Source organism: Macaca fascicularis, chromosome 4 (genome assembly GCF_037993035.2).
Source record: "Macaca fascicularis isolate 582-1 chromosome 4, T2T-MFA8v1.1".
Lineage (NCBI taxonomy): Eukaryota > Metazoa > Chordata > Mammalia > Primates > Cercopithecidae > Macaca > Macaca fascicularis.
The window spans coordinates 125,258,209-125,283,173 of NC_088378.1; the positions used below are offsets into that span (position 1 = coordinate 125,258,209).

At 39.4% G+C, this 24,965-nt stretch overlaps 1 protein-coding gene across 4 annotated transcripts in view; it reads left to right on the plus strand.

Moving 5' to 3' along the window:
- Positions 1-24,965, plus strand: part of RCAN2 (regulator of calcineurin 2) — a 257,618-nt gene that overhangs the window by 162,609 nt on the left and 70,044 nt on the right. Inside the window, exon 1 of one of the 4 annotated variants that reach the window (XM_005552817.4) lies at positions 2,639-2,897. The exons of the other annotated variants lie outside the window; for them this stretch is intronic. Coding sequence (XP_005552874.1) covers positions 2,811-2,897 — 87 coding nt within the window. The 5' untranslated portion in view covers positions 2,639-2,810. Of the gene's footprint in view, positions 1-2,638; positions 2,898-24,965 lie in introns of those variants that run through there. 4 annotated transcript variants of the gene reach the window in all.

The window sequence follows — 24,965 nt, forward strand, 5'->3', positions numbered from 1 at the left end:
CAGCTCTTTCCTAAACATAAAGTGTGAAATAATTCATAGAGCCCCTTATGTAAACAGAGCAATGATTAGAATGTGTTGCTTCTACTTTGCTGTTGTTTCTTGATGGGCTCTGGGCACACGTGGACTTTGCCTCTGTGGATGAACTGTCACTGAACGTTTTCATGAGTATGAAACAGTTATGTGCTGGAACAACCCGTGTGAGCAGATTACACGCATGTCTTCCGAACTTTGTATTCAGTTTGACTTCACACTGACTGCTTGAAATCAGCCATGATGAGCATAGTTACGCCATAGAAATTGACGAATGCTAAAAATCGAAATGTTTCTTTTCAGAGAGCTGATTGTTAAGCATTTACCAGTATGCTGTGAAATGTAAAAAATAATTTTAGGATATGCCATGGCATATGAAAAATATTCATTTATTTGTTTTGCCTCTTGAACAGATGCCAATTATATTCAAAATCATATTTGCCTTTGTATTACTTTACATTTTAGCTACATTTGTACAGGTAGGTATCCCATTTACCTTTTCAAAAGCTGCCTGGTACTTCATACTGGCCAGGTTTTGCATCATCTGGCTCTGACTGCCTTGTATACTTCAGGCCCCAGCCAGATTTAACCCTGAGCGAGTTTTGCATCCCAATGCCTTATTCTTTCCTTTGGACATTTCTAATCTGTTTTTCCCTAGCTGAAGGACTCCTCTCACTTCTTCTCTGTCTGCCAGTGTCTTTCCCATGTTTCAAGGTCAGAGCAGAAATTTCCTTCCCCTCTTTGATGCTCACCTGCCATCCTAACATGGGATCCAGCATTCAGCATTCATTGCTCTTTCTCCAGTGCTCCCACTGAACACTTCCTATACCTCTTCAGCCATCACCATCCCTGCCTTGTGAAATGTTAGTCTGCATGTCTTATCTCCTCCCCTGGATTTTAAGCCCATTGATGATAGTGACATTTGCTTTTCCATCTTTTTATCCTTGAGAGTATCAGATGCAGAGCTTTGCATAGTCATTACTCGATATTAGTTGGATTATATGCATATATGATTTAATATTTCCCACACTGTCCTGGACAGCAAAATAAACGCCATATGAACAAATACACAAAGACACACACACACACACACAAAACACACACACACACACACAGTTTCATCAGTCTAAATATCTGTATTTGTGGCCTGATTACCTTTAGCATAGAAAATTCCTTGTTGAAGGGGAACATTGGACTCAAGTATAGACCAATGAGGACAAATGAGAAAGCTTCTACTCTCAGTCTGAAATGTCACCTTTCTCATCTGCATGTAAAATTGGGAGGCTTTTGTCCGGTCATATGTTAGAAAACTACCAATCTGTTATAAATCAGGGTGTTCCAGTGGCCACTGAACTCTTAAGGAGTTGAGTGTCCCAGCTACTAGGGACGCTGAGGCAGGAGAATCATTTGAACCCAGGAGGTGATGGTTGCAGTGAGCTGAGATCGCGCCACTGCACTCCAGCCTGGTGACAGAATGAGACTCTATCTCAAAAAAAAAAAAAAAAAAAAATCTGAACTCTGAACTCTTAAGGATACTTGACATTGTATCCAGCTGAACTCGTAAGGATAGATCCTGCTACCATGTTAATGAGATCTATTGGGACTTGTATAACTAATGATAAAATAAAAAACAATCGGAGATTTTTTCTTTGGTCACTCGTGTGAAAGGAGGCTATTCCTGTTTGATTCATTGATTTATTAAACAAGTATCATCTTCGTGTACCAGGCAGTCTGTGAAACGCTCAAGATATAAAGATAAATTATGTGTGGCCTTGCCCATCAGGGATTTATAATCAGGAAAAGAGCCTGAGAAAGCAAAGGGATGTGTTCAAAGTCTCAGGTGAAGTCAAGCCCCGAGGATCTGACAAGTTCTGAGCCACATCAGTGAGTTTGCCCATTAGACCCCGCCATCTGTCCCCGTGTGAAACATTTGCTGTAACTCCCTTCCATGAACTGCTTTTGGTTTGAATGACCTTGGAGACAGCCTGAAATCCCGAGCTTGGAAGGGTGCTTTTAGCGTTACTGGTCTGCACTTACGGTCTTCAAATAGAATTTCCACAAACCTCTAATTATCTCCTCTTACCATGCTCCCTAAATGACAGACGACCAGCTCTTTAGTCACTCCAAGAACGGATTTCTATTCAGCCCATGCCTGGGATGCATTAGGATGCCCAGAACATGTGTGGCTGCTCCGAGTGGCACAGAGCAATTAACAGAAGCCAGGCAATTTGCAAAATGCCTCAACTTCCTGCTCATCTCGAAGGCAGAGAATTGTCAAACCTTAACCTCAGGAGGCTCATCTGCAGAATTACACCTCCCCCACCTCAAAGAAGAAACTCTGGTGTCAGATTCCCCCCACCCTCCTGCTTTTTGCAAACATAAGCACTCGGCTGCAACAACAGCTATGACTCAGTTCCTAGCTAACGCTGCCTGAATTGATTTAGTCTGAGTTCAGATTTAGCACATAATCATGTTCAATTTGCTCCACTGCACTGCCTAGAGATAAAAGGCTTGGAGAAAAAAAAATAGCTTCAGCTTGTGTCAGTCTTTGTGGTGATGTCATTGCCATGAGCAAGCCGGGCCGTTCGTTACTCTGCTGTGCTGCCTCAGACGCGGAGGGCTGCGTGCAGTGGGAGCGGGCTCCAGGAGCCCGAGCCTCCAGCCGTCCCCAGAGGAAGGCAGCACCGGGGCCTGGCCACAGCAATATCCATCTGGAGGCTCTTCCCTTCACTCCCAACTCTGAGGTTGCCTAACTCTTTATTAAAAATTCAGAAGGGGGAATGCCAGCCCCTAGCATGGACTGTGATGTTTCCACTCTGGTTGCCTGTGTGGTGGATGTCGAGGTCTTTACCAATCAGGAGGTTAAGGTATGCACCTGCAATCTTATTTTTCATTGTTGCTGTTACTGACGCTGCTTCAGAGCTTTTTTAGCATGAGGAAATAAGACTTTGGTTAATAGTTTTCAGCTCACAGTCTGCGCTAGAAATGCTTGTGGTAAGTGCATGGCTACATTAAGTAAAATAAGTTGGAAGAGGGACCAGCATATTATTTTTAAATGTGAAAAGGTCTGCCATTATATGTTTCTTCTTGTCTTTTTTATTAGGTGATCCCTGGTCAGTCCTTTCCGAGTAGACACATTTTCATATTCCCATATCGTATCTTTGTCAATAAGGAGAATTTTCCAGCCCTCAATGTCAAGAGGGATTTTGAATCAATGATTACATGAAGAAAGCACACATAATAAACCCAGCATCCAGGCCAGCCTGACAGTGGGGCAATAACCCTTTCTGGCATGTCACTTAAATATCCTGTGATGTGGTCTTCAAATTAAACAATAGCTTTTCTACAAATGGCAGTTTCAGTCCCCAGCTTTCTGGAAATCAAAGTTGGAGAGCAGCTGCCTAAATTTTCTTTGTCAGGCAAAGAAAGCAAATCATTTTCCTTGAACAGTTGTTCATAAAGAAAGTTTAGGCATAAATATTTTGCATCTTAAGGCTTAGTATACATGCTGGTCCTCACTGATTGCCGGCAGCAGTTGTTGACTTGTCATATGTAATTGTCCTCTGATGATATTCATTCTCTTTTATTTTCCATTTGGCTTTATATTATGAAAAGATTCCAGGCTTGTAAAGTGGAAATGTTTATTTTTTCTCTCATATTTAATAGAAGATCTAGCTGAAGCTTCTTATTTAAGCAGTTCACACACACAGAAGGTCAGTTGTTCATGGTGTGGTGGGAGGAATAAAAGGGGAATTACATGGCATAATCATTTACCATCCTTGCTTTAGTCTTAACTTAAAGAAAAACCCTGAATTCTTTATTGTTGGGTGTGCAGGTGACACCCTGGTGCTTTACAGGTGAGGATTTATGTGTTCTTGGCATAACACATGGCTATGTCATTCAAGATTGCAGCTTTAACAATCTTTTGAAATAGATTTGATAATCTGGCTTCTTGTTCTTGCATATTTTAAACATGTAGCCCTGTATTTACCAATTTTTGTGCCAGTGCCATGGAAGTGTCCACCACCTGTCATATGAAGGTTCAGAAAATAAGGATATAAAGGTTTGGCACTGCCTGTGATTGCATTGAGAATGGAAACATGCCTGCAGTGACCCACAGTCCTGCCAGCCATACTTCCATAGCATTTGAGAAGGGAGAGCAGTCATCAGACCCCTCCAGTTTAAAGCCAACTTCAAGTCCAGTGTGGGTAACCAGATAAAGAGACATCTTCCAGTAACCACTGGAACATAATTCCATCTATGGAGAATAAAACTTCACAGGACCCTTCTGTCCTCAACAGTTATCCGTTGTTTACACACTTGCCCTCAGAATGTCATAAGATATTCTCAACTTTTTTGGTTTCAGAAAAGATAGTGAGAAAATACTTATTGGAGATCTGCAACATGCCAGGCATTGTGCTTGTATAGGAAAAAGTTTAAAATATGCTTGTATGGCATATGTGTCTATGATATAGATATAAAAATAACCAATTGCCTAAGGTTTCTTAAAGACAAATAATATTTTGTAGAATTAAGAGGACACAGAGTTGTTACAGCTGTTTGTATGTGAGTGGGTGGAGTGGTTTTATGGAAAAAATGGTATTTAAAGATGAGTAGATTTTATACAGAAAGAGAGAAGGCACAGCATTTTGCAGTCTAGTGAGTCGATCCTTTTGACTGCAGTAGGTTCTCTATGAGAGATTAGAGGGAAATGGGAAAGGAGGTGAGTCAGGGCTAGATGGTGAACAGCTGATGCTGTTCTTCATAAATTTATGGGGTTTTTCGAGGAAGACTCTCAGCAAAAATAAGTGCTACATGTCCTTACTGCCAATAACTCTGAATCATGATGGGCTTTTTTTCTTTTTTAGAGTATCTAATCTTTATGTGCCTTAGTCTTCTCATATAATGTGAGAATAGTAGTGATTTTTACCTTATTAGCTTAGGGACAAGAGAATTATACATGTAGAATAATTAACACAGTGCCTGAGTCATATTTAGCACTCAATAAATGTTGGCTATCGCTATCATCGTCATTGTCATCTTTGTAGGCACTCTCTGAAAGTGATAGGTTACCTTTACCAGTTTATTGGAATGTCGTAAATCCAGCTGAGTTTACAATGACAGTCTAGCACACAGAAAATGTTTTCCCTCCCACCCCACTCCCAATATACACACTCTAGCCACCTAGAAAACATGGCTTTCCATTTTTGATATTTAATCATCTAATGTTAGGCAGTAACATTATTAAAAAGCAAAGATCTACTTTGTGCTTATTAAAAAGGGGGAAAATGAACAAATTAAGGTAGGCCAAATGTTATGTGTTAAGAAAACCTGTGCTCCTTGTTCAAAACTGACCATTAGTCTTATCACAAAGAAAGGTTCAAATGTAAAATTCTAGGCACCAAACAAAGCTTCCCCAAAGGTATCCGTCTTCTTCGTTCATTACTAATAACTGGTGGAGCCAAGAGTTCCTTCTTCAATGTCTTTAAGGTTTATTGTTAGAGAAAAGGGAGGCACATGGAAAGGGTTTGTCTCACCTGCTTACATCCATCTTGCTTAATCTCGGGCTTGTTTGTTTGTTTAATAGGCATCCCTACTTTCTACATGTAGCCCCCATGGACAAGCAGCCATACTAGGGGGATGCAATCAGCAGGCCTCCTTCATAGGTACAGGGGTTTATTTGAAATAGGTAGAAGCATCCACAAATCCAGTTTCCCATAGTATCATAGAAAGCCTCGTCCTCCATGGTGGCTCTCAGCTGATTGCATTAGGGGCCCCTCTGACTCCAGTTTCCTAAATTTCATCAAAGCTGCTCAAGCAATAGTACTAAAAAGAGGAGGAAATCAGACAAATGGAATTCCGCCATATTTGGCTGTCTCTGGAAATTCCATTGGTGGTGCTGTGAACTTAGCTGTCTGTTCTGCAGCATGAGAGTTCTCAGAAAGATCTAGAAGTTGGGAGCCCTCAATAGAAAATGCTAGAGGGAACTGCAGAATTTCTGTGTGTGTGAATGTGCCGGGTTGATTTTCTCTGATATTCTCATATTTCTGAAAATAGTCTTCCCACTCCACAAAGAACCAAACTCTTGGGAAAATGAAAGAGATCGAAGAGATTGGTAATGAAATTTACATTTCACTTTAGTCCAGTGGTTCTTAAACTGATTGCATGTTGGTATCCCCTGGAGAGCTTTTAAAAATATTAATGTGCCCAGGCCCTACACCCAGAACTTTTATCTGGCTGGTCTGAATGGAGCCCAGCCATAGGTAGTCATATAAAGCCAGTGTCTTGTCTCTTTTAGGCACAAGTAGGTACAGGTGAGGTCAGCCAAGAACTGTCTAGAGTAAGCTCTGCTTAAGCACTTGGATCCTTATCTCCCCAGCTAAGACTTGATGTATGCAGTTTTAAAAGCAATATCTCTGAGCTGTCAGAAATGTTGAGGCTCACCCAACACTTCAGTTCTCCACACCTGCAGTTCCTTCACCTGATTCTGAGCCAACAGCAAATGCTCTTCTTTACTGCTGGCCACTGTGGGAGGCCTTCTCAGAGCTGTAGAGCCTGCCTGGAACAGAGCACCCTCACTCTGCCAGGGGGCATCCAAACCTGGAGCTACCCCTTCTCTGCAATGGTGGCTTCCTGCACAGAAGAAAGGGTAGTTCCTCTTCTCTAGGTTGGAGAGCTTCTGATTCATGTACCAGGGATCCAGCCTTGTCTCCATGGGCATCCATGTAGGACACAAGGAATTCACAAAGCTCCCTTCTGCTCATTAAGGCAGGCAGGAAACATGACAAATCTTATAAGAAATACAGAAGCTTCAAAGACCCTTGGCGCTCAAGAGATTTGTTCATTCGTTCAAAAATATGTGTAGAGCACTTATTACCTACCAGGCAATGCTCTAGGCCTAGGAGTTCGATAAGATAGACGTCCCTGCCCTCATGGAGCATATATTCTAATATGGGATGCAGACAATGAACTAGTAAACAAGTAAATATACATTGTAATTTCAGCTAGTGATGAGGGATATGAAGAAAAATGAAGCAGAGTAAGGGATAGAGTATTGATGGGGGAGGAATGTGCACTTTTGAAAAGATTGTCATTGGAAGCATCTGTGGAGAAGTGACAGTTTATTAAATGTCATTGTTTCAATGTAATTCATAGAGCTAAAGAAAGTTAGAGAGCCATGTACAGAGCTGAGAGAAAATCATTCCATGTAGAGTGAATAGTAGGTAGAAAGAGAGGCCATCTTAGTTAGCCATCTTATCTGATGTGCTCCTACCTAGTCCCCCTATCAGCACCATTGAACCTGTTTGAATCATTCATTCATTTAGGTACCCATTGAGATGGTCACTGTCTCAAGATATAATTTATTTTTTTTAAGGAGACTCCTTTTCAGAAAATTGTACTTAACCTAATTCCCTCATCCTACGTTTTAGGCCCAATAGCTCTTAGGGTAGGGGTAAATACAAGGAGAAGTTTGTTTTCAGCACAGTAATTCTTCATATGCTTGGAATATTAGGGTTGCTACCGGACAGCTCTTTTCTCTTCTGAAAGGTCAAGGCCTTTTTAAGGTCACTCATAAATCCTACTTTCTGTCCTCTGCTTTTGAGAATTTCTCAACATCCTCCCAATCCATGTGACCTGAGACAATCTCTTAACCTTTCTGGACACAAAATAATCATGCTGAGAAAAATCCCCTACTGCTTTGTGAATTTTATTTTTCTTTTTACACAATAGTATATGTGACTGAGTCAGAGTCTATTTGTTTCATGCTGTTGTGTGAGTTATGAAAAAGACCACATCATGGCCACTGAGTACAATGAAATCTCTCTGTCATACAAACCACTGGACATTTCAAATTACTTGTTTTGTATGGTGAGAGCGGTAGGAGGAGAAGGATGAGGCTGAGTTCGTATGATGCACTTTGTACTCTGCTTTGAGGTCAAACAAGTGACACAAGTGAGTATGTGTCACTTGTTCAGGAATTGTTTTGGAAGAGAAACTTAGGTGGGTGTTGGTCAAGAAAGCTGGTTGAGCTTCCTGCCCATTTCTTAAGTTTTTTTGTGAGCACTAGGGTAAGGATCTGGGCACAACCAACCATGACCTATGGCTCTGCAGAGCTCTAAAGCTCTTTAAGAATTTTCAAAAATCATTGTGTTCACTCAGTAACTTAGAAGTGTTTGAGTTGTATATGATTTAATCCTCAGAAATGGTAAACCCTCTAGAGGTATTCATGGTAATGAACGTTCAGTAACCAAAACGTGAAGTCTACCAAAATGCTCATTCCCTATTCAATGACTGTAACATTAAACATAATATTTTGTCATACATCTCTAGACCACCTTTGGTTTATGAAAAACAAAAGGCAGTGTGTGTGTGTGAGGTAGCAAGAGAGATGGCATGTGTATAACAGATTCTAACTCTCCAGCAAAACAAATGTTGCTATTTCTCTGGTAATAACATGGGCTAGAATTGAGGCCATTTTGGAAATAAATGAATTAATGCAAAACTGAAAGTTAAAATTAATCATCCCTAAAGCAATTATTTAAGAACTTAACATTCTTAAATGTACAATACTAAACATTTTCTTGCCTCTGAAGAAAGTAGCAAACATCTTTCAGAGAGAGGGAAGAAATGATTTTATGAAAGTGATACTCCCTGAGAAGGTTCAGAGGCAGATTTCTCAGCCAGCTATCACATTGGTAAAGACAAGGTAGACTGTGTTCAACTAATAACATTGTTAAGTGGGGAAATCAACTAAAATCTTGTTTATCTGTTTAAAGAAACTTTTAACTGTTGGGAAGTAACAGACATTGGCAGTTGCTACCTCTAACCTAAATGTCAGATAGATTAAAACAAAACAGCAATTTTAATGAAAAATTGTTTTCCTAAAGAAACAGATTTTAATGTAAAATTCAGAGTACTATTTGCATTCTTAGTGATTCTGTTTGAGTCCAACTATCAGTAATTTATATAGGTTTGTTTTAGTATTTTCTGATAAAGCTTAGAATTGACATGTAAGAAATAAAATGATACCTGAAAGCTTTATTATCACTTTATGTGTTTAGGAGGTAAGCTTAATGGGCTTAATAGGCGTTGCAACTTTGCAGTGAATAGCCCAGATTTCCAAGGTGATCATAAACTTTCCAACTCATACCTGGACTAGAATTTCTTTATGTAAAGGGACAAATTTATTTATGTAAAGGGTCTGTATTCTTTCCCAATGCTAAAACTAAACTGATTCTAAAACAGGATTTTAAAAACACATGGAGAGGTAATTTCAACTAGAAGTTTTAAGCAGGTACAAAGTTATACCCTTTCCACTCTAGCTAGAATAGAGAGTTAATCTTCAAAGTATTTGAGAATAAAATGTCTACCAAGTTAGACCTTCCCTAGAAAAGATTTGATATGTATACTTTCATAGTCACCTTTTGGGTAAGTATACCTGGGTAAAACATACGTGTGTGTACATATATGTGTATATACAGATATTATACACATGTGCAAATGTATGTATAATATGCATATTTACTATATATTTCTTTTTTTTTTTTTTTACCTTCCATTAACATAGAAGGTTTCTTTCTGGATCCTCTACCTATTCTACAATGGCACATCTAACTAGCTAATGGAAATTGCATGCTCTTAACTACATCAAGGGATTAAGAGCCCAAAGAAGATTCTTGGCAAGCAAGTTGAATAGAAACCTAAACAATTGCTAAAGGAAACTCCCCTGGGTGTGAAGGGGACTAAGAAATTCATTATCTTCTCTTTTTATTGTTATATACCACAGCAGTGTTCACATCCTTACAGTCTAGTACTACAACAGTTATTCTTTCCGGAATCTAATATATCAGCTCTGAACTACACATTTTTTTTTAATGTTTCAGAAAGGTCTTGACCCTGTAGCTTCCAGGAAGATGACTTTAACATGCCTATGCTTTTGTTAGATTGGACTATTTACTAACTTTCATTTCCTAAAACAACATCTTCAATAACGTTTTATTTGCTCCAACAATAGGGTAGTTTGCTATTTAATTGTAAGATTTTCTTTCCCTATCTCTGGTAGTTCTATAGAAATATGTGAGCATTGTTCGTGCTGTGCCCCAAACATTTAACCTCAGGGGGCTGTTTAGTAAGCTGAGCATTAAACCATCCCACATGGTGACAAATGTAAGCTCCAGAGATATTCATCTCCGTGGATCAATATTATATGTTATCAAGATGGGCAATTTTAAAATATCCAACTACTGTTTCCAATCATTAAATTCTTCTAACTACAAGGCACATAACAGGTACTTCATATAATCCCCATAATAGCCCAAGGCATCTATGTAGTTGCCCCATTATAAACAGATTCCTGATATTCAGAGAAGTTAAATTTTTACACAAGATTACACGGCTATTAATTGGCAGAAGTGGGACTTGAACTGCTCTTTCCACTACCGAAATCTCTCTAAGGATGAATTAATAAGGCATTAATCAATTATTGGGGTGTAAAGCCAGGAAGATAAGACAATGAACTCATATTTCATCTGATGCTTAAAACACTGTTTTTGTCTTATTTCTTATCAGAAGTGGTGGTATACTATTTGTACATAAATCAGTAGTTGAGATCATCTTAGCTTTTCTCAATAAATCTAATGTGGCAATTGTAGGCATAGCATCTATTTTGGATTTTGTTTTAGAATCTGTTTCAAAATCTAATTATGCCATCCAGTTTGGGAAAAAGAAAAGTTTGCTGGAAAATGCAAGGGTTTCCCAAGAGCTTCATACAACTGATTTGACAGCTCCTCCACCTCCTTCCTGTGTCACCAAGCATTTTCCATTGACTCCGTGAGGGATAATCTGTGAAGAATTGTAGGGCAGAGGCAGTGAAAGCAATATTAATAATATTTTACGTCTGAACAGAGCTTTCCAAGTTATACAAAACTCAGCTTTTTCACAGGAAACCTCCAAGGTAAACAAAGCCACACAACTCATAATGGGAAAACTTGGACTCGGATTCTTTCACAACACAGCACAAGATCTCTTGGTGTATTATTATAGCCTGCATTATCAGTGCATCGAATAGAATTGATTTCATCTTCTATGACTTTACTGTGCCTTTGGGTATCGACTAAGAAAATCTCAGGCTACCTTTCCTAAAACAGGACACATAACCAATGAGCAAACTTAATAATAGCAACAACGTATTGAGCACTGACTATTTGTCAGGCACTATAAAAAGTACTTTTATTCATTCATTCAGCAAATATATATTGAATACCTTCTATGGTCATGGCCTCAGATTAGGCTCTGCAGATATAGAGATGTATAATCCCATTGGATACAAAAGCCTATGTAGGGCTGGCCTTTATTCTCCTCAGTTCCTTTTTCCCCAAAAAGGATGATGCTATTATGACCTCTAAAGAGGCCTCCTTTGCTGATGTAGGGCATGTGAGAAGGAAGGAAGTCTAGTCTCCAGAGTGGGACATCCTGGATAGAACTCTCTACTTGACCTCTAGGCCACTTGATGGTGTAACCTTGAGCAAAGAACCTTATTGCTCTGTGCCCCAGTTTTCTCAACTACAAAATGATGAAAATAATAGTGCTTACCTCATAGGTTAATGGTGACAGCTAAATGCATTAGAGTATGTAAAACACTTGACATAGTGACTGGCAGACAGAACACACACGAGTAATGTCATTCGTTATCATCATCATCATCCTCAGTAGTAGTAGACTTTGTACATGGAGTTCTAAGTTTTCTTTCCAGGGAACTCTACCTTACTTGCCTCTCATTATTTCAAACTCTTCCCGTGCAGTTTTCAACTCATCTTTGTACAGGGGCAGCAGTGCCCTCACCTCAGGGACACTCAGAGGTGACAGAACCCTACAGCGGAAGGGACTGACTCAGCTTGGGAGTGAGGAATTACAGGCCCTGCCAGGGAGCAGAGATGCTGCAGCTCTTCTCAGGCTGTGTCTCTTCCAAACCTCTTTTCTTGTCTCTTCCAAACCTCTCTAGGTAAGGGTTCCCTAGACAGGAGATAGCAGGAAATGAGGGGCCTGGATAAACAGGAAGTATCCTCACTGCAGCCACAAGGGGATGTTGTGGAATTAAGCCTCCAGGAAATTGCTGTTTGTTGTTGACTCAGTTAATGGAAAGGGAAGCAGCCTGAATGGAAAAGCAAGTGTAGAACCCCTCCCTGACCCCACCAGAATTTAGAGATTCAGTGGCTCCCATCATACTCAGAAGAAAGCCTAAGTCCTTGCTGTGGCCCTCAAGGCCCATCAGACCTTGCCCCAGCTGTCCTGCTGACCTCATCTCCTCTGCACCTCTCTCCCTTTCCCTCTGCTCTAACCCCCGCTTCCTGCCTGTACCAAACATCCCTTGGAACTTGCCTTTGCTGTGCCCTCTACCTGGAATCTTCTTTCTCCTGTACATACATAATAACATCTCAATGTTATTGCTAAAATATTTTCATAGGGGCTAAAACTCCCAAAGTTGACCATATACCACGCTAGGAGAAAGAAAATCTGGTACTATGTCATTGTACTTAACTGTTGCCATCATGGCACCAGCCTTGCCTTAGCGTGGTCATCTACATTTAGTAGGTGCCCAATAAAGGTTGGATGAGGGCAGCAGGATGGAAGAAGGAGATAGATAAGCCCCCCTACCTATAGGGGCACACTCCAGAAGTTACACATATCACTTTCTCTCAGATTCAACTGGACAGAAAATGAGCATATGGACTCATCTGGATGCAAGAGAGGCTGAGAATATCACCTTTTTCCTGTGTGGTCCTATGCCCAGCTAAAAGTCAGGATTCTATTATAAACAGAAGAGGAAGGTGGATATTGGGAGACACATAACAATCTCTAGTGCAGGTGACAAATGAAGTCTTTAAATAAATGACTTCAGAATTCAAGTCCTAGGATTCACATATGTTAAATAGCAGTCCAGAGGGAGTTTATAGGTCCTAAAAACACAGTCTTAGGAGAAGTTTGTCAAGATTTCATGAAACAGGGAAACTTTGATCTGGGATTTAAAAGGCATGGCAGGTACAAGGCAGTATTCAATCTGATTACTTCTTTCTAGGTCAGTTGGAGAGATTATGGCCTGGTAGGCTGCTTCTCCAGTCCCACTTCCATGCCTTGGCACTTGCAGTTCTTCCATGCTGACTGGGCATCCCATGCACTTACCCTGTTGTATGTGTTGCTGCCATTCACTTAGGTAATTCTGTTCATTTGCAGGTCGATCTCTATTAACAGATGACAGGACCATTTCTGATCAAACCCAGAGTATCATTCACATCTTTTGCAGCCATTGGTTAGGGTGTGAGTTGCATAGAATAAACCAGTAAGTTTCTGCTTATGTAGATGTGTCCATCCTCAGCCTTCCCCAACCCTTTGAGGTGCAACAGAGCCCATGATACAGCCATGGGCTGTAGAGAGACAGAAGGAGGGCTGAATCAGGAGGCAGAGCATTGGGTGTAGTCTTTAGACCTCTCACTTTGGGCAGCATTGAAAGGGAAAGCGATTTAGAGCCAGACCAGCCTGGACTGGAATCCTGGCCCTAATGGTTACTGATTTTGCAGCCTTGGGAAGTTTTCCCCTCTATAAAGTATGTACAATAATGCTACTCTTCAGGGTGTTGTAACTGCAATAAGAATGTACCTAAAGCATGTAGGCATTCAATAGATGGCTGTTATTATTATTATTGCCTCTTCTCTAAACTTTGATATTAAAAATACTGTAAGTTCTACTGAGTCAATTAATGATATTTAAGCTCTGTTAAAGACACAGCAGTTCTGCTATATTGAGAATCACCTATTAGCTCCATCACAAAATATATGGCATTTTTCTGAAATTCACTTAATTTCTAAGTAATCTTCCTACATAGAGCATCATCCATTTTTGTGAAGGAATAAAAGAAAAATTCATCAAGTCTTTCTAATCTTCAAATAAAAATAACTCTTAGACAAATTATTCCATAAGGTCACTAATTTTGATGATATCAATTGCTTCATTTGGGACAACACTGGGCCAAAAATAAAAAATTGTTAAAAGCAGCTATTTATTTGCCAGTACTATGGAAAAATAAGCCAGCAGCAATCTGTATTAATTCAACTAAGAGATTTCTTTGGAGGAAATGTGAATCGATCTTCATTCTTTTTTTAAACAGATATTAGAAAGCAAAGTTTCTTCACAAGAGTGTTGAGCCAGGACACTGCATGCTTCTCATTCATTCCCCCTTCTCATTTGTGTTATAGAATAGAAGATCTGAACACAAAAATTTTATAATGACTTCCTGATGGTGTTCCAGCTTCAGATTCTTTCTTGGGCATAGAAGTAAAATAAACTCAAGAGTACCTTGAACTCCTTAATTCTGAATGAGCACAACATAATTCCATCTGAATGCTTCAACTTCCCTTGAACCTTCTGTTTTTCTGCTTGGTCCTCCTACACAATTATTCCAGGCAGTTATTGTCATTACTCAGGCTTGAAATCTGAAACCATCTTTACTAACTTCATATTGAAGCAAAACCAAATCTCTTCAGGTCTTTTCTACTTAGTCAAAATTCAAAAACAGTGTTTAAGAACCTAGTATGAATTGGAGCACTTTGTAACACCCAAAGGCTAGGAAACACCTTACCTTGCAATCTTAGTCTACCAGGGATGAGTAGTATAAGCACCACGACAAAGGTGCAAATTTAGTAACTTGGGCTTCATCATTTGCTTTTAAGTTGGGCAAATGAGGAGGACCAGTTCTATCTAAAAATTAACTTTTTTTAGGCTAGAAGTTGCAAAATTGGCCACCTGCAAGCCAAATCCGTAGGTGGATTTTATTTGGCCTATACAGTTTTGTTTAAAATTGAATTTCTTACTGGTCTTTAAACAGTAGCAAGATTTGACATTAAAAACTATCTTCCAGATTCTCCTAAAAAATTGGTAGAGCTGGTATCACTGGGTGTCCCTTCCCACAGACCACCATTGGCTCAACATGAGCTAGGTCTGTCCTTTTCAATAGAGCAAGTGCTCTCCAATTCCCCACCATTCCCTATTGCCTGATACTTGAGCCACTCCAGGTATACACAGGGAGTAGTGGGAAATAATGCTGTAGAATGAGGAGAGGTCATTCTATGGATGACCTTGAGCACCAACCTAAGCATTGTCAATTAATTATATGAACCACGGGAGAATCATCCGAGTTTTAAGAGCCATAATTTAGGAAGATCATGGTGCCTCTGGAGTCCAGCCTAGCTAGAAGAAAGGAGAAAATGGGGGTAAGGGAAATCAGTAAGGAGGTTATTACAACTTATTAAACAACCATGTCTCCATTTTTTATCTCTCTCTCAATACTATGTGAAAATTCCTTAGAGTGAACTGGAAAGAATTCTGGACTAAAAATTAGACAACTAGGCTCAAGTTACAGGATGGCCCTTATTAGCAAAATGCATGGGCAAGACTTAAACTTTCCAGGCCTCTCTTTGCTTATCTATGAAATGGCAATGAGGGTAATATTGACCTCCCAGGATTATGGTGATGATAAAGTGAGACAACATTTTAGATAATCTTTGTGGACTATATCATCATTACCTCCTGGCTTCATTTCTGCCAACTTCTCCTGAACAGCAGGCTTACCCCATCTCTTTTCTATTGATTAGTTTTGACTTTACTCAAACGATTTCCAAGCCTGGAGCTGCCCAGGTCTTTCTGTTATATTGACCTTCTTAATTAAGGCTTTAAGTCAAGATTGAAAGGTTGAAAAGGACTTTAGAGACAACTAAGCGTTCCCTATTTGATGTGACCGTCTCCTCTCCAGTATTTAAGCCTTTCCTTGAACTCCCCAAGTGATGGAGCCCTCACTCCTTATTGAAACCATTTTCGTGATTAATCTTTCTTTTTTTTTTTTCTGAAACCCTGTAACTTCAAACCACTTTCCTATTACTACTGTGCTCCATAAGCCAACAGAGCATGTCTGATCTTTGCCAGAAAAGTACTTTTGTTCTTTGAAGAAAACTGTCTGGCCTGACCTCATTTCCAGGTCTTCTTCTCCTGACTAAATATGGGCCTTCTCCAGATGATTCTTTATATGACATAGTTGTAAGTGCCCTCCTCACATCCCACAGGTCTCCCCAACATGCACTATATTTTGTATGATCATCCAACTCTTCTTCCCCTTTCTCACCTCCTTCATTAGTCTTGTTCTTAGATATTTTAGTCTCATTCCACCCTAGACTGTGCTCAAAAAGCACCTCTGGCCCTGCCCAACCACATTTGCCTCTCCTCTCCCTTAATCCAAATGTTTCCTCATATGTTGTGTTGCAAAACCAATTTGTCTAAGAGAAGAGTTCATGCTCCTTAGGGTCATTGGTGAAAGACCTCAATAATTACATGTCAAAAGTCCATATTTGGCTATAATAATACTGTCTAACATATATTGAGTGTTTACTGCTTGCCAGCCTCTGCACTTAAGTGGCTTTCTATATCATCCCTTGGAATCTTCACATTCCCATATATAGTAAGAACCATTAGGATCATCTTTGTTTCACAGTTGGGAAAGGTGAGGCTTTGTGACATGAAGGAGCTCCAAGGTCACAGAGCCAGGAAGTGGCAGAGCTGGGATCCAAAGCCGGGTTGTCATGCTGGGAGCCTGCACTCCTCATCACAGCACAAGGCCTTCTCACAGCATCTTTGCCTGATGCCTGTTGCTGAGGGTCTTTTCATTTGTTTATTTGCTGGATAATTACTTTAGGGCTTTCACAGGATTCAATAGAAAGTGTAATTGCTGTTATAATTACTGTAATACATGAAGGCCTCTTTCCTTCTTCCAACTTGCTTTAACAAAGCCTGTAAAACCACAGGCAGGCCACCACCATCTTCAGGAAGATTTTCAATAGAGGATTTTAGGAGATGACCTTAAAAGAGTTGGTAATTCAAACCCAATGTGTTGCAGTTCATTCATTCCTTCAGTGTTCTTCATTCTCATTCCTTACTCTATTTTCATCAGTAGTGCTTGTTTTCTAATATATAATTAATTTGTCAATTTTGTTTATCATGTCTCCTCTCACTAGAATGCAAGCTCCATGAAGGCAGAAGTAAATGTTGTTGGTTTTGTTTATTGCTGAATTCCCAGATTAGCACGGGACAGGAGCACAACATATATTTGCTGAATAAATAAATGAATAAATGACAACAATAAAGCAATTTCATCACCTTTTGGACATAGGCATTTAAACTTTGAGGTTCATTTTTTTCAACCACCACCATGACCCCCTGCCTCTCTCAACTTCCCCTCACATACACTCTCCATCTACATACACTCACATACACTCACTCAGCCTTGAAGCCTCAACTCACCAGGGCTTTGATTTCTGCCAGAGGCTTAGCTGATCCTTGAGGCACATACACCCCTCATCTGTGTTTCCTTAATGACTTGTGTTTGTCTTGAACATTGCACTTATTGTGTTGTAGTATAGTAGTCTGTGTTTCAAACATCTCCCTGGCTAACATAAAGCTCTTCGCAGGCAGGGACCCTGTCTTCTTCATGTTTGTTTCCCCAGCACCTAGCACAGTGCCTGGCATAGAGCTCAATATTTAACTGATGAATTTAAAATTCTCTTTCCATGAATAGGGATTTGGAACCACAGGGGTAGACACAAGCTAGTTCTGCATGGGTTTTAGAAACAGAAATTACCATTTGGGGATGAAAGTGCTTTATTCAATAAGCATTTACGGAATGCCTATCATTTGCCAGGCTCTGTTCTAGATATAGGCAGAAATTAGCAAACAAAGTAGTCAAAAATGCTTTTCTTGGAACATTACAGTGGGAAGAGAGACATGATAAAATAATAAGTTATATAGCATGCTAGGAGTATTATATACTAAAGAGAAAAAAAGTAGGGCAGGTCAAGGGGACTTATGATTAGGGGACAGGAGTTAGAACTTTCAGTAGGGTTTCTGGATAGGCTCATCGAGGAGGTGGCATTTGAGCAAAGACTTAAGAAGTCTTCCAGAAATGTTTAGTGAGTTCCTATAGTGAATGAGGCACTGTGCTGATGCTGAAAATTCCAAAATAGAGCACATACTATAGTGAGAAGACTGCCATGTCAACCAGAGTGTGAAACGTGTGAGAGCAGCCAGAATGTTAATAAAACAGTTTACCAGTAGGCTATCCTAGAGAGAGCTGACTTTCAAAATGCAATGTAAATGTCACCATCACTGCCCTCCTCCTCATCTCTCTCTACCTTTCCTGCCCTTTTCTAAGTTGCCTTGTATCCTTTGAAAGTGTGTAGAATGCTAGGAGGGTAATAACTTTGGAAAGTGTGAATTTATGCAAAGGAGTTAGATGGTGTCAACCTCTGGGATTGGAGGAACTTTGAGGTGTTACAGGACAGCCATTGGTCTAGAAGTGCTGGTGGGTCTTCTTTCTTCATCATACACACAGTTATGGTTGGCTAGAATTCTTGGAGGAGAAATGCACTGAACAGTCCAAGGAATAGGGGATTTCAGCTCAGCCGTCTGTTGACAGCTCTCATCGTTTGGCTCTTTGGACATGGAGACAAGCCAGTCTTGGAGCCATACAGCCCCCTTAGATGCCACACTGCCATTGATATGCTGCCTACTCCTCACCATATTCCCTGTAATCAGAGGCATTTTGTACAAAACCACCCTGCTGTGTAGCACACTGATTGTGTCCACAGCACACGTTCATTACTGCCTCAGGCAGTGCCTATAAAGGTTCCCTCTTGACCACCTCAGCAACATGTACTGAGCACAACATGTACTGAGCACCTTGGCTCACCAGGACTGATGCCAGGCATACAAGAAAAAAAAAAAGGCCTTCAGCAGAGAACAGCAGTAGACAGTGATTGTGCGGGCCAATGACTTGTTCACATTTCCAGGACAGTCAACTGTTTAGTATATTTCTCATGTGTTGAATTGGTTTAACTAAGTTCAATGCTTTGACTAGCTCATGAACCAACATAAATTTTGATCCTGGTCTTGGTTCCCCTCCAACAGCTGTCTATGGAGAAATATTTTCAGCTCCATGGCTAACAGAGAATCTCATGTTGATTGTTGAATAAATTTCCCATGTAATGATTGGTTGAACTTAATTCACATAATTATACCTTTTCTAGTAAAGGTATGAGTCTTTCTTTGAAGTTATAAAAGTGTAAAATTGGCCCACACTTGAAATCTGTAGAGACAAAAATCAATCAAGCAGAAATCTTATTTAGTGACATCTTAGCCTACTGTCTAGCAGAGTCTGAGACAAAAACTTGAGTGCAAGTGCTTTAATGGTGACTGGGAGCCAAGAAGCAGGAATGGTTGCCAAGTGAAGGGAAGCAAAGAAGGAAGTGGAGCCAATGCGATGACAGGGAATGGAGCAGGCTAGTGTTATGGTGACTGTCTGCTGGATTCTGTGGAAAGCCTGAGAAGCTACATGAAGTGTAGTATAGAACTTCCTGTCCAGAGTAAGAAAATGGGAAGCATTTATCCATTAGCTCCCAGCCACCGTGCATCAAAGTTTGTCTCCACAGATTGTTAACTCCATGGGTTGTGCATGCATTAACTACCAAGTAGTTTCTTGGGGTGCCCGCTTTTGTGTCTGCAGAGAAGCCTAGGATGGAAGGAGCCAGGCACTGATGAGAAGTGAGGTCCTCAGGTCGCAAACTGCGTGAAGCTAATCAGAATTGCATGAAGTAACAGAATTGGCTACAGCATCAGGGGCTAGACTGAGATAGGTGTGACTAGGAGACGATGAAGTGATGCACTAGAAACATCCAATACAAGCACTGGATAATTCTACTTATTTGAGTCTACCTTGTTCCAATAAAGGCATAAGATCGTTCACACACCTGTCATTTGCACATTGTTCTACTGGGTACTCCCGTTCTAGTAAATTGTAATAATTGCTCAGTGAGGTGTTAAATACTGTCTTTAACAAAAAAGCATGGACTTGATATAGATCAGACTTGTTTGATGGTTGTTAACTGTTATTTTCTCTCAAGAAAAATTCCCCCTGCCAACCCCAATTATAAGTCCTTGATTACTGCCTCCCTTCCCCTCCTCTCCACCTCCTAAAACCACCAGGCATTCTGTAAGTTTCTCCCTGCCTCAGCACCACTGTGCTTCCTTCCTTCCAACCCCTCCACATCTTTTCTCTCTTATATTTGAAGAAAGCTTAATTATCAGCATTTTTCAAATGTGTCAAATAAACAGACAACTTCTAAATGGCTTCTGAGCTTTCTGAGTTTAAAGATACGAGATTTGGAGTAAGCAAAGATTTCTTAAATAAGACACAAAAAGCACCAGAATAGAAAGATGGATAAATTAGACTGTATTAAAAATTAAGAACTCCTAATCATTAAACTGCAACACTCAGAGAATAAAAAGGAAAGCTACAGTCTGGAAGATATTTGTAACACATATATCTGACAAAAGACCTATTTCTAGAATATATAAAGAAATCATGAAAATCAGTAAGAGAAAAACAACCCAATTAAAAATGAGCAAAATACTTGAACAGACATTTCAAAAAGAGAAGATATCCAAATGACAAGAACTATTAGTCATCAGGGAAATGCAAATTAAAGCCATAATTAGACACCATTACATACCCAACAGGGTGGCTAGAAGCAAAAAGACAGTCAATGCCAAGGGTTAGTAAGAATGTGGAACAACTGGAACTCTCCTATGTTGCCAGCGGGAGGGCAAATTATTACAACCACTTTGGGAAACTGTTTGCAATATCTTCCAGACCTAAATATATATCTACTGTATGATCTGGTATTTCTAATTCTCAAGATAAATGAGTACATATTTCCACCAGAAGACATGCACAAGGATGTTTACAGCAGCCTTGTTCATAATAGCCCCAAAGCAGAAAATATCCAAACGTCCATACCAAAAAATAGATGAATAAATTTTGTCACCAGTCATCAATGGGATGGATGACTCTCACAATTTCACTCTCGAAATGTAGAGTAAAAGACAACAGATTTTAAAAGTACATGCTTATCATTCCTTTTACACAAAATTTAGGAACAGGCAAAACTAATCTATAGTGACAGAAGTCAGAATAATGGTGAACCTGAGGATTGGAGGGGGTGGTTATTGACTGGAAGAGAGCAGAAATGAGCCTTCTAAGGTACTGGAAACGTTTTATATCCGGAGCTGGGCAGGGGTTACAATGATAGTGGTTACACTATAAGAATTCATTGAGCTACTTAAGGTTGTGCATTTTATGTAGGTAGCATATATTATTCCACAATAAAAATAAATTAAGAAGGGACAAGATTGAGAACACAAACTTGATTACCCATCCCACTAGCAAAGTCTCCAAGGCCTCATGGTCAAGTAGGAGAGGAAGTAGTACCATAATGAGATTGGAAATTATTAAATTAGGCATAGACTTAAAAGAGACCTGGCCTTCAAATTTTAACTGTAACTAATTAGCCATGTAATCCTGGAAAGTAACAGTTTTAAACTCAGTTTTCCAATCTGTAAAATGGCTGACTGCTGAGGATATCTCATGCCCCTCCAAATCATAAGATCCCAGTAAGTACACAAGGCTAATATGAAGATATACATCTCATGTTGGTTCTGCTTGGCTGAATAACACTAAGGAATGCAGGACCCAGAGCTAAAGAGGGAATAGAGCTAAAACTCTCACATTCTATTTAGGGCTCTGTGATGGCAAATCGTGCAATGGCCAGAACTACAGTGAGCCCAGAAAATGAGTTACTGCAGTTCCTGTACCACCACCACCATATGGGTCATGAATTTCTTTCTGCCCCTCACTGAATCATTTCCTGTCATGGCAGAGAAAACCTGCCTCCAATAGTATATGCAGTGGTTGACTGATGCTCTTGGGGGTCAGCCCAACTTGGGTTTGAAACCCTGCTCTGATACTTACTGTCTATGTGACCTTAGATGGATCACATAAGCCCCTGAGCCTCAATTTTATCATCCGTAAAATAAGGAGGTCACCAACTCTTCAGAATTTTTGTTGTAAGCACTAAATGAGATAAAATCTATAAAAGCCCAGAGCACAGTGCCTCTCTCCTAGCCAATATTCAGTGAAGTATACTGGTTATTCTTAGTGTAGCCTGTGTCTGCTGTGGCCACCATCAATGCCCCAAGTTTCAGTTGATACCATGTTTAGAGATAAAAATTGCTTCTTAGTTTCATAAGGTAGCAAAGCAGGAAATAACCTTAGAAATGATCTGGTTAAACACCAAGGATTTGTTTAGGTCCTAATGAGTGGCAAACAATAGAAACTGAAAAGCTAGCTTGCAAAAAGGGTAATTTATTGAAAGAAAGCAGGAGTATCTCATGCAATCACAGCAAATCTAAACAACAAATTGCAGAATGGCAGAAATCAGGGTCACTCTGGTGATCTGGGCAGCAGAGTTTGCAGATCCTCTTTTGGACATAACTGTAAATATGACTCAACTCTAATGTCTCCTGGTACTGAGATCCAACACATCGCTTAATGTCTAATATAGCATTCATACTTAACATGGCCAAAACAGAATTCTGAGGTTCCCTCCTGCCCCCAAAGTCAGCTCACCCTGCCATTTTCTCCATTTCAGGAAACTGTACTATCATCCACCCAGTTGCTCAGGCCACAGATGTAGCATTCTTCCATGACTGTTTTCTTCCCCATACTGTCCACATCAGCAAGTCCTATTGATTTAACCTTCACACTCCACTTCTCTCCACTCAGCTCTGATCTTGATCCTATCACCTTCCTTCTTGACACTGCAGTCGCTTCTAACAGTCCCCTTGCTTCTACACTTGCTGTCTGCACTTGCAGCTAAAGTGATCATTGGAAAACACAAATTAGGTTATGTTACTTTATGCACAAAACCTTCCAGTGGCTCCCTGTTGCACTTATAATGAATTCCAAACACATTACCATGGCTGACAAAGTCCTACAGGATTCCATCTGTTTGTCCAAACTCCCCTCTATGTGCTCACTCCCTTATTCATTATTCTTTCGGAGACACTGGTCTTCTTTCTATCCTGGAATTATCTGCCTTCAATTTTCTATGTGGTTGGCTCCTTTTTATTGCCTCTCCAGAGAGGTCTTTCTTGCCACCTGACCTGAAATAGCTACTCCCTTACTCAGTCACTTCTCATCACTTCACCATTGTTATATGTTCACCATTGCATAAAATGTAATATATTCCTATTTGTTTGTTGTCTGTATCTACCAATAGAGTGTAAGCCCTACAGGGAACAAGCTTTGTCAGTCTTGTTCAACAGAGACTAGAACAGTGCCTTTAGTACACATTTAATAGAGGTTTGTTGAATGAATGATTGTGTTCAATTGCTTATGAAATGTCAAATGTCAGAGAGGATTTTATTGTCCCAGCTTGGGGCGTAGAATGTCTATCCCAGTATCGCTCACCTCTGGCCAAGTTTCCAGGGTCATTGAGCAGAGGTACTGCTATCTGAAGGGCCATACCTGTGTATCTTTGCAGTCCTAACAGTTATCCTAAGAGGGATCAGTCCCCATTTTACAGATGCAGACACTGTGAAGGACCAGAGTGAATAAGAAGCATTCTCAATTATTGAATCCTGTTGGGTTTTATGTTAGTAGGGTATGTTTCATCTGCTCTTGTCTCTTAAACCCAATGGTGTTAACTACATGTTGATAAATATTTTCCTTCATCTCCACCTACTCTATTTTAGCACTAGTGTTGGAATTTTCATTTCCTCCTACAAGAAAGAAATATGGCCCAGATTTTCATGGTGGGACAAGATGTTTCAGTTTTCCCACGCTGATTTTTTTTGTTGTTGGTTTTGAGGCTTTTTGGCACTTTGGATTAAAAAAAAAATGACAAGAGAGTCTTGGTGTCCCTTTAGTTGCCAAAATTTTAGTTTAGATAACCTATCTCTTTCGTTTTGTTTTGGGTTTTTGTTTTTTTAATTAAGGCTTAAACTTTGCTGACGCAATCTGAAAATAAGACCTCATTTTAGTTTCTTCTTCTAGCTAAATGAAATCTTTAGAATGTGATCATTTAATAGCAAAGAATATGCCTAATCATTAACAAGAATTTAAATGTGTTTTTATCCAGTCAGAAATAATATATGGCTGTCACTCCAACATTCCTACTCACTTATTATTCTATTTTCTCTGAACTTCAGCTAAGGAAATAAATGTCATCACATATGGCTTCATATAATAAAATAAAAAGGTATTAGTAAGTTTGGTTTGGTAACAATAGAGCATATGAGGCAAGGGATAAAATAAAATTAATTCCATTTTATGTCCTAGTTTGATTTATCAGAGATCTGTGGGTTCTTTAATAGAGAGTTAAAGATAAAGAGATTTAGATTTAGATATGGCCATTGTGTATTTTAAATTTTATATACCATTTCTATCATAAAACTTTAAGGTAGTCACTCCATCCTTTTATAATTACTGTTAGTATGTTATATCTTTTCCCATTCTTTGACTTAAAACTATATATGGCTTTGTATTTAAAATGAATTTTCTTGTAGAGGGCATATAGTTGAGTGTTGCTTTTTTAACCAATTTGGTAATCTTTGTCTTTCAGTTTACTTCTTTGGATCACTTATATTTAATGTAATTATTGGTATGATTGCATTAAAGTCTACATTTTCTGTCATTTTTTGTTCAATCTATTTTTATTCCCTTTTTCCTTCTTTTTTCCCACTTTTGTATTCATTGAACATTTTGATTATTTCATTTTGCTTTTACTTTTACTTTACATTTGGATTCTTTTAATATTGCTTTAAAATTTTTTATCAGTTACCCTGCAGTTTACAATATACATACAATATATACTTTTAATAATTAGTTTATCTTCATGTGTATGATAAAAATGTAATATAATTAGATTCTGTGTCATTGGTATGATCACCTTATAACCAATTAAGTAGTGAAGCTTCTTTCAGTTCCTATGTTTGCATATTTT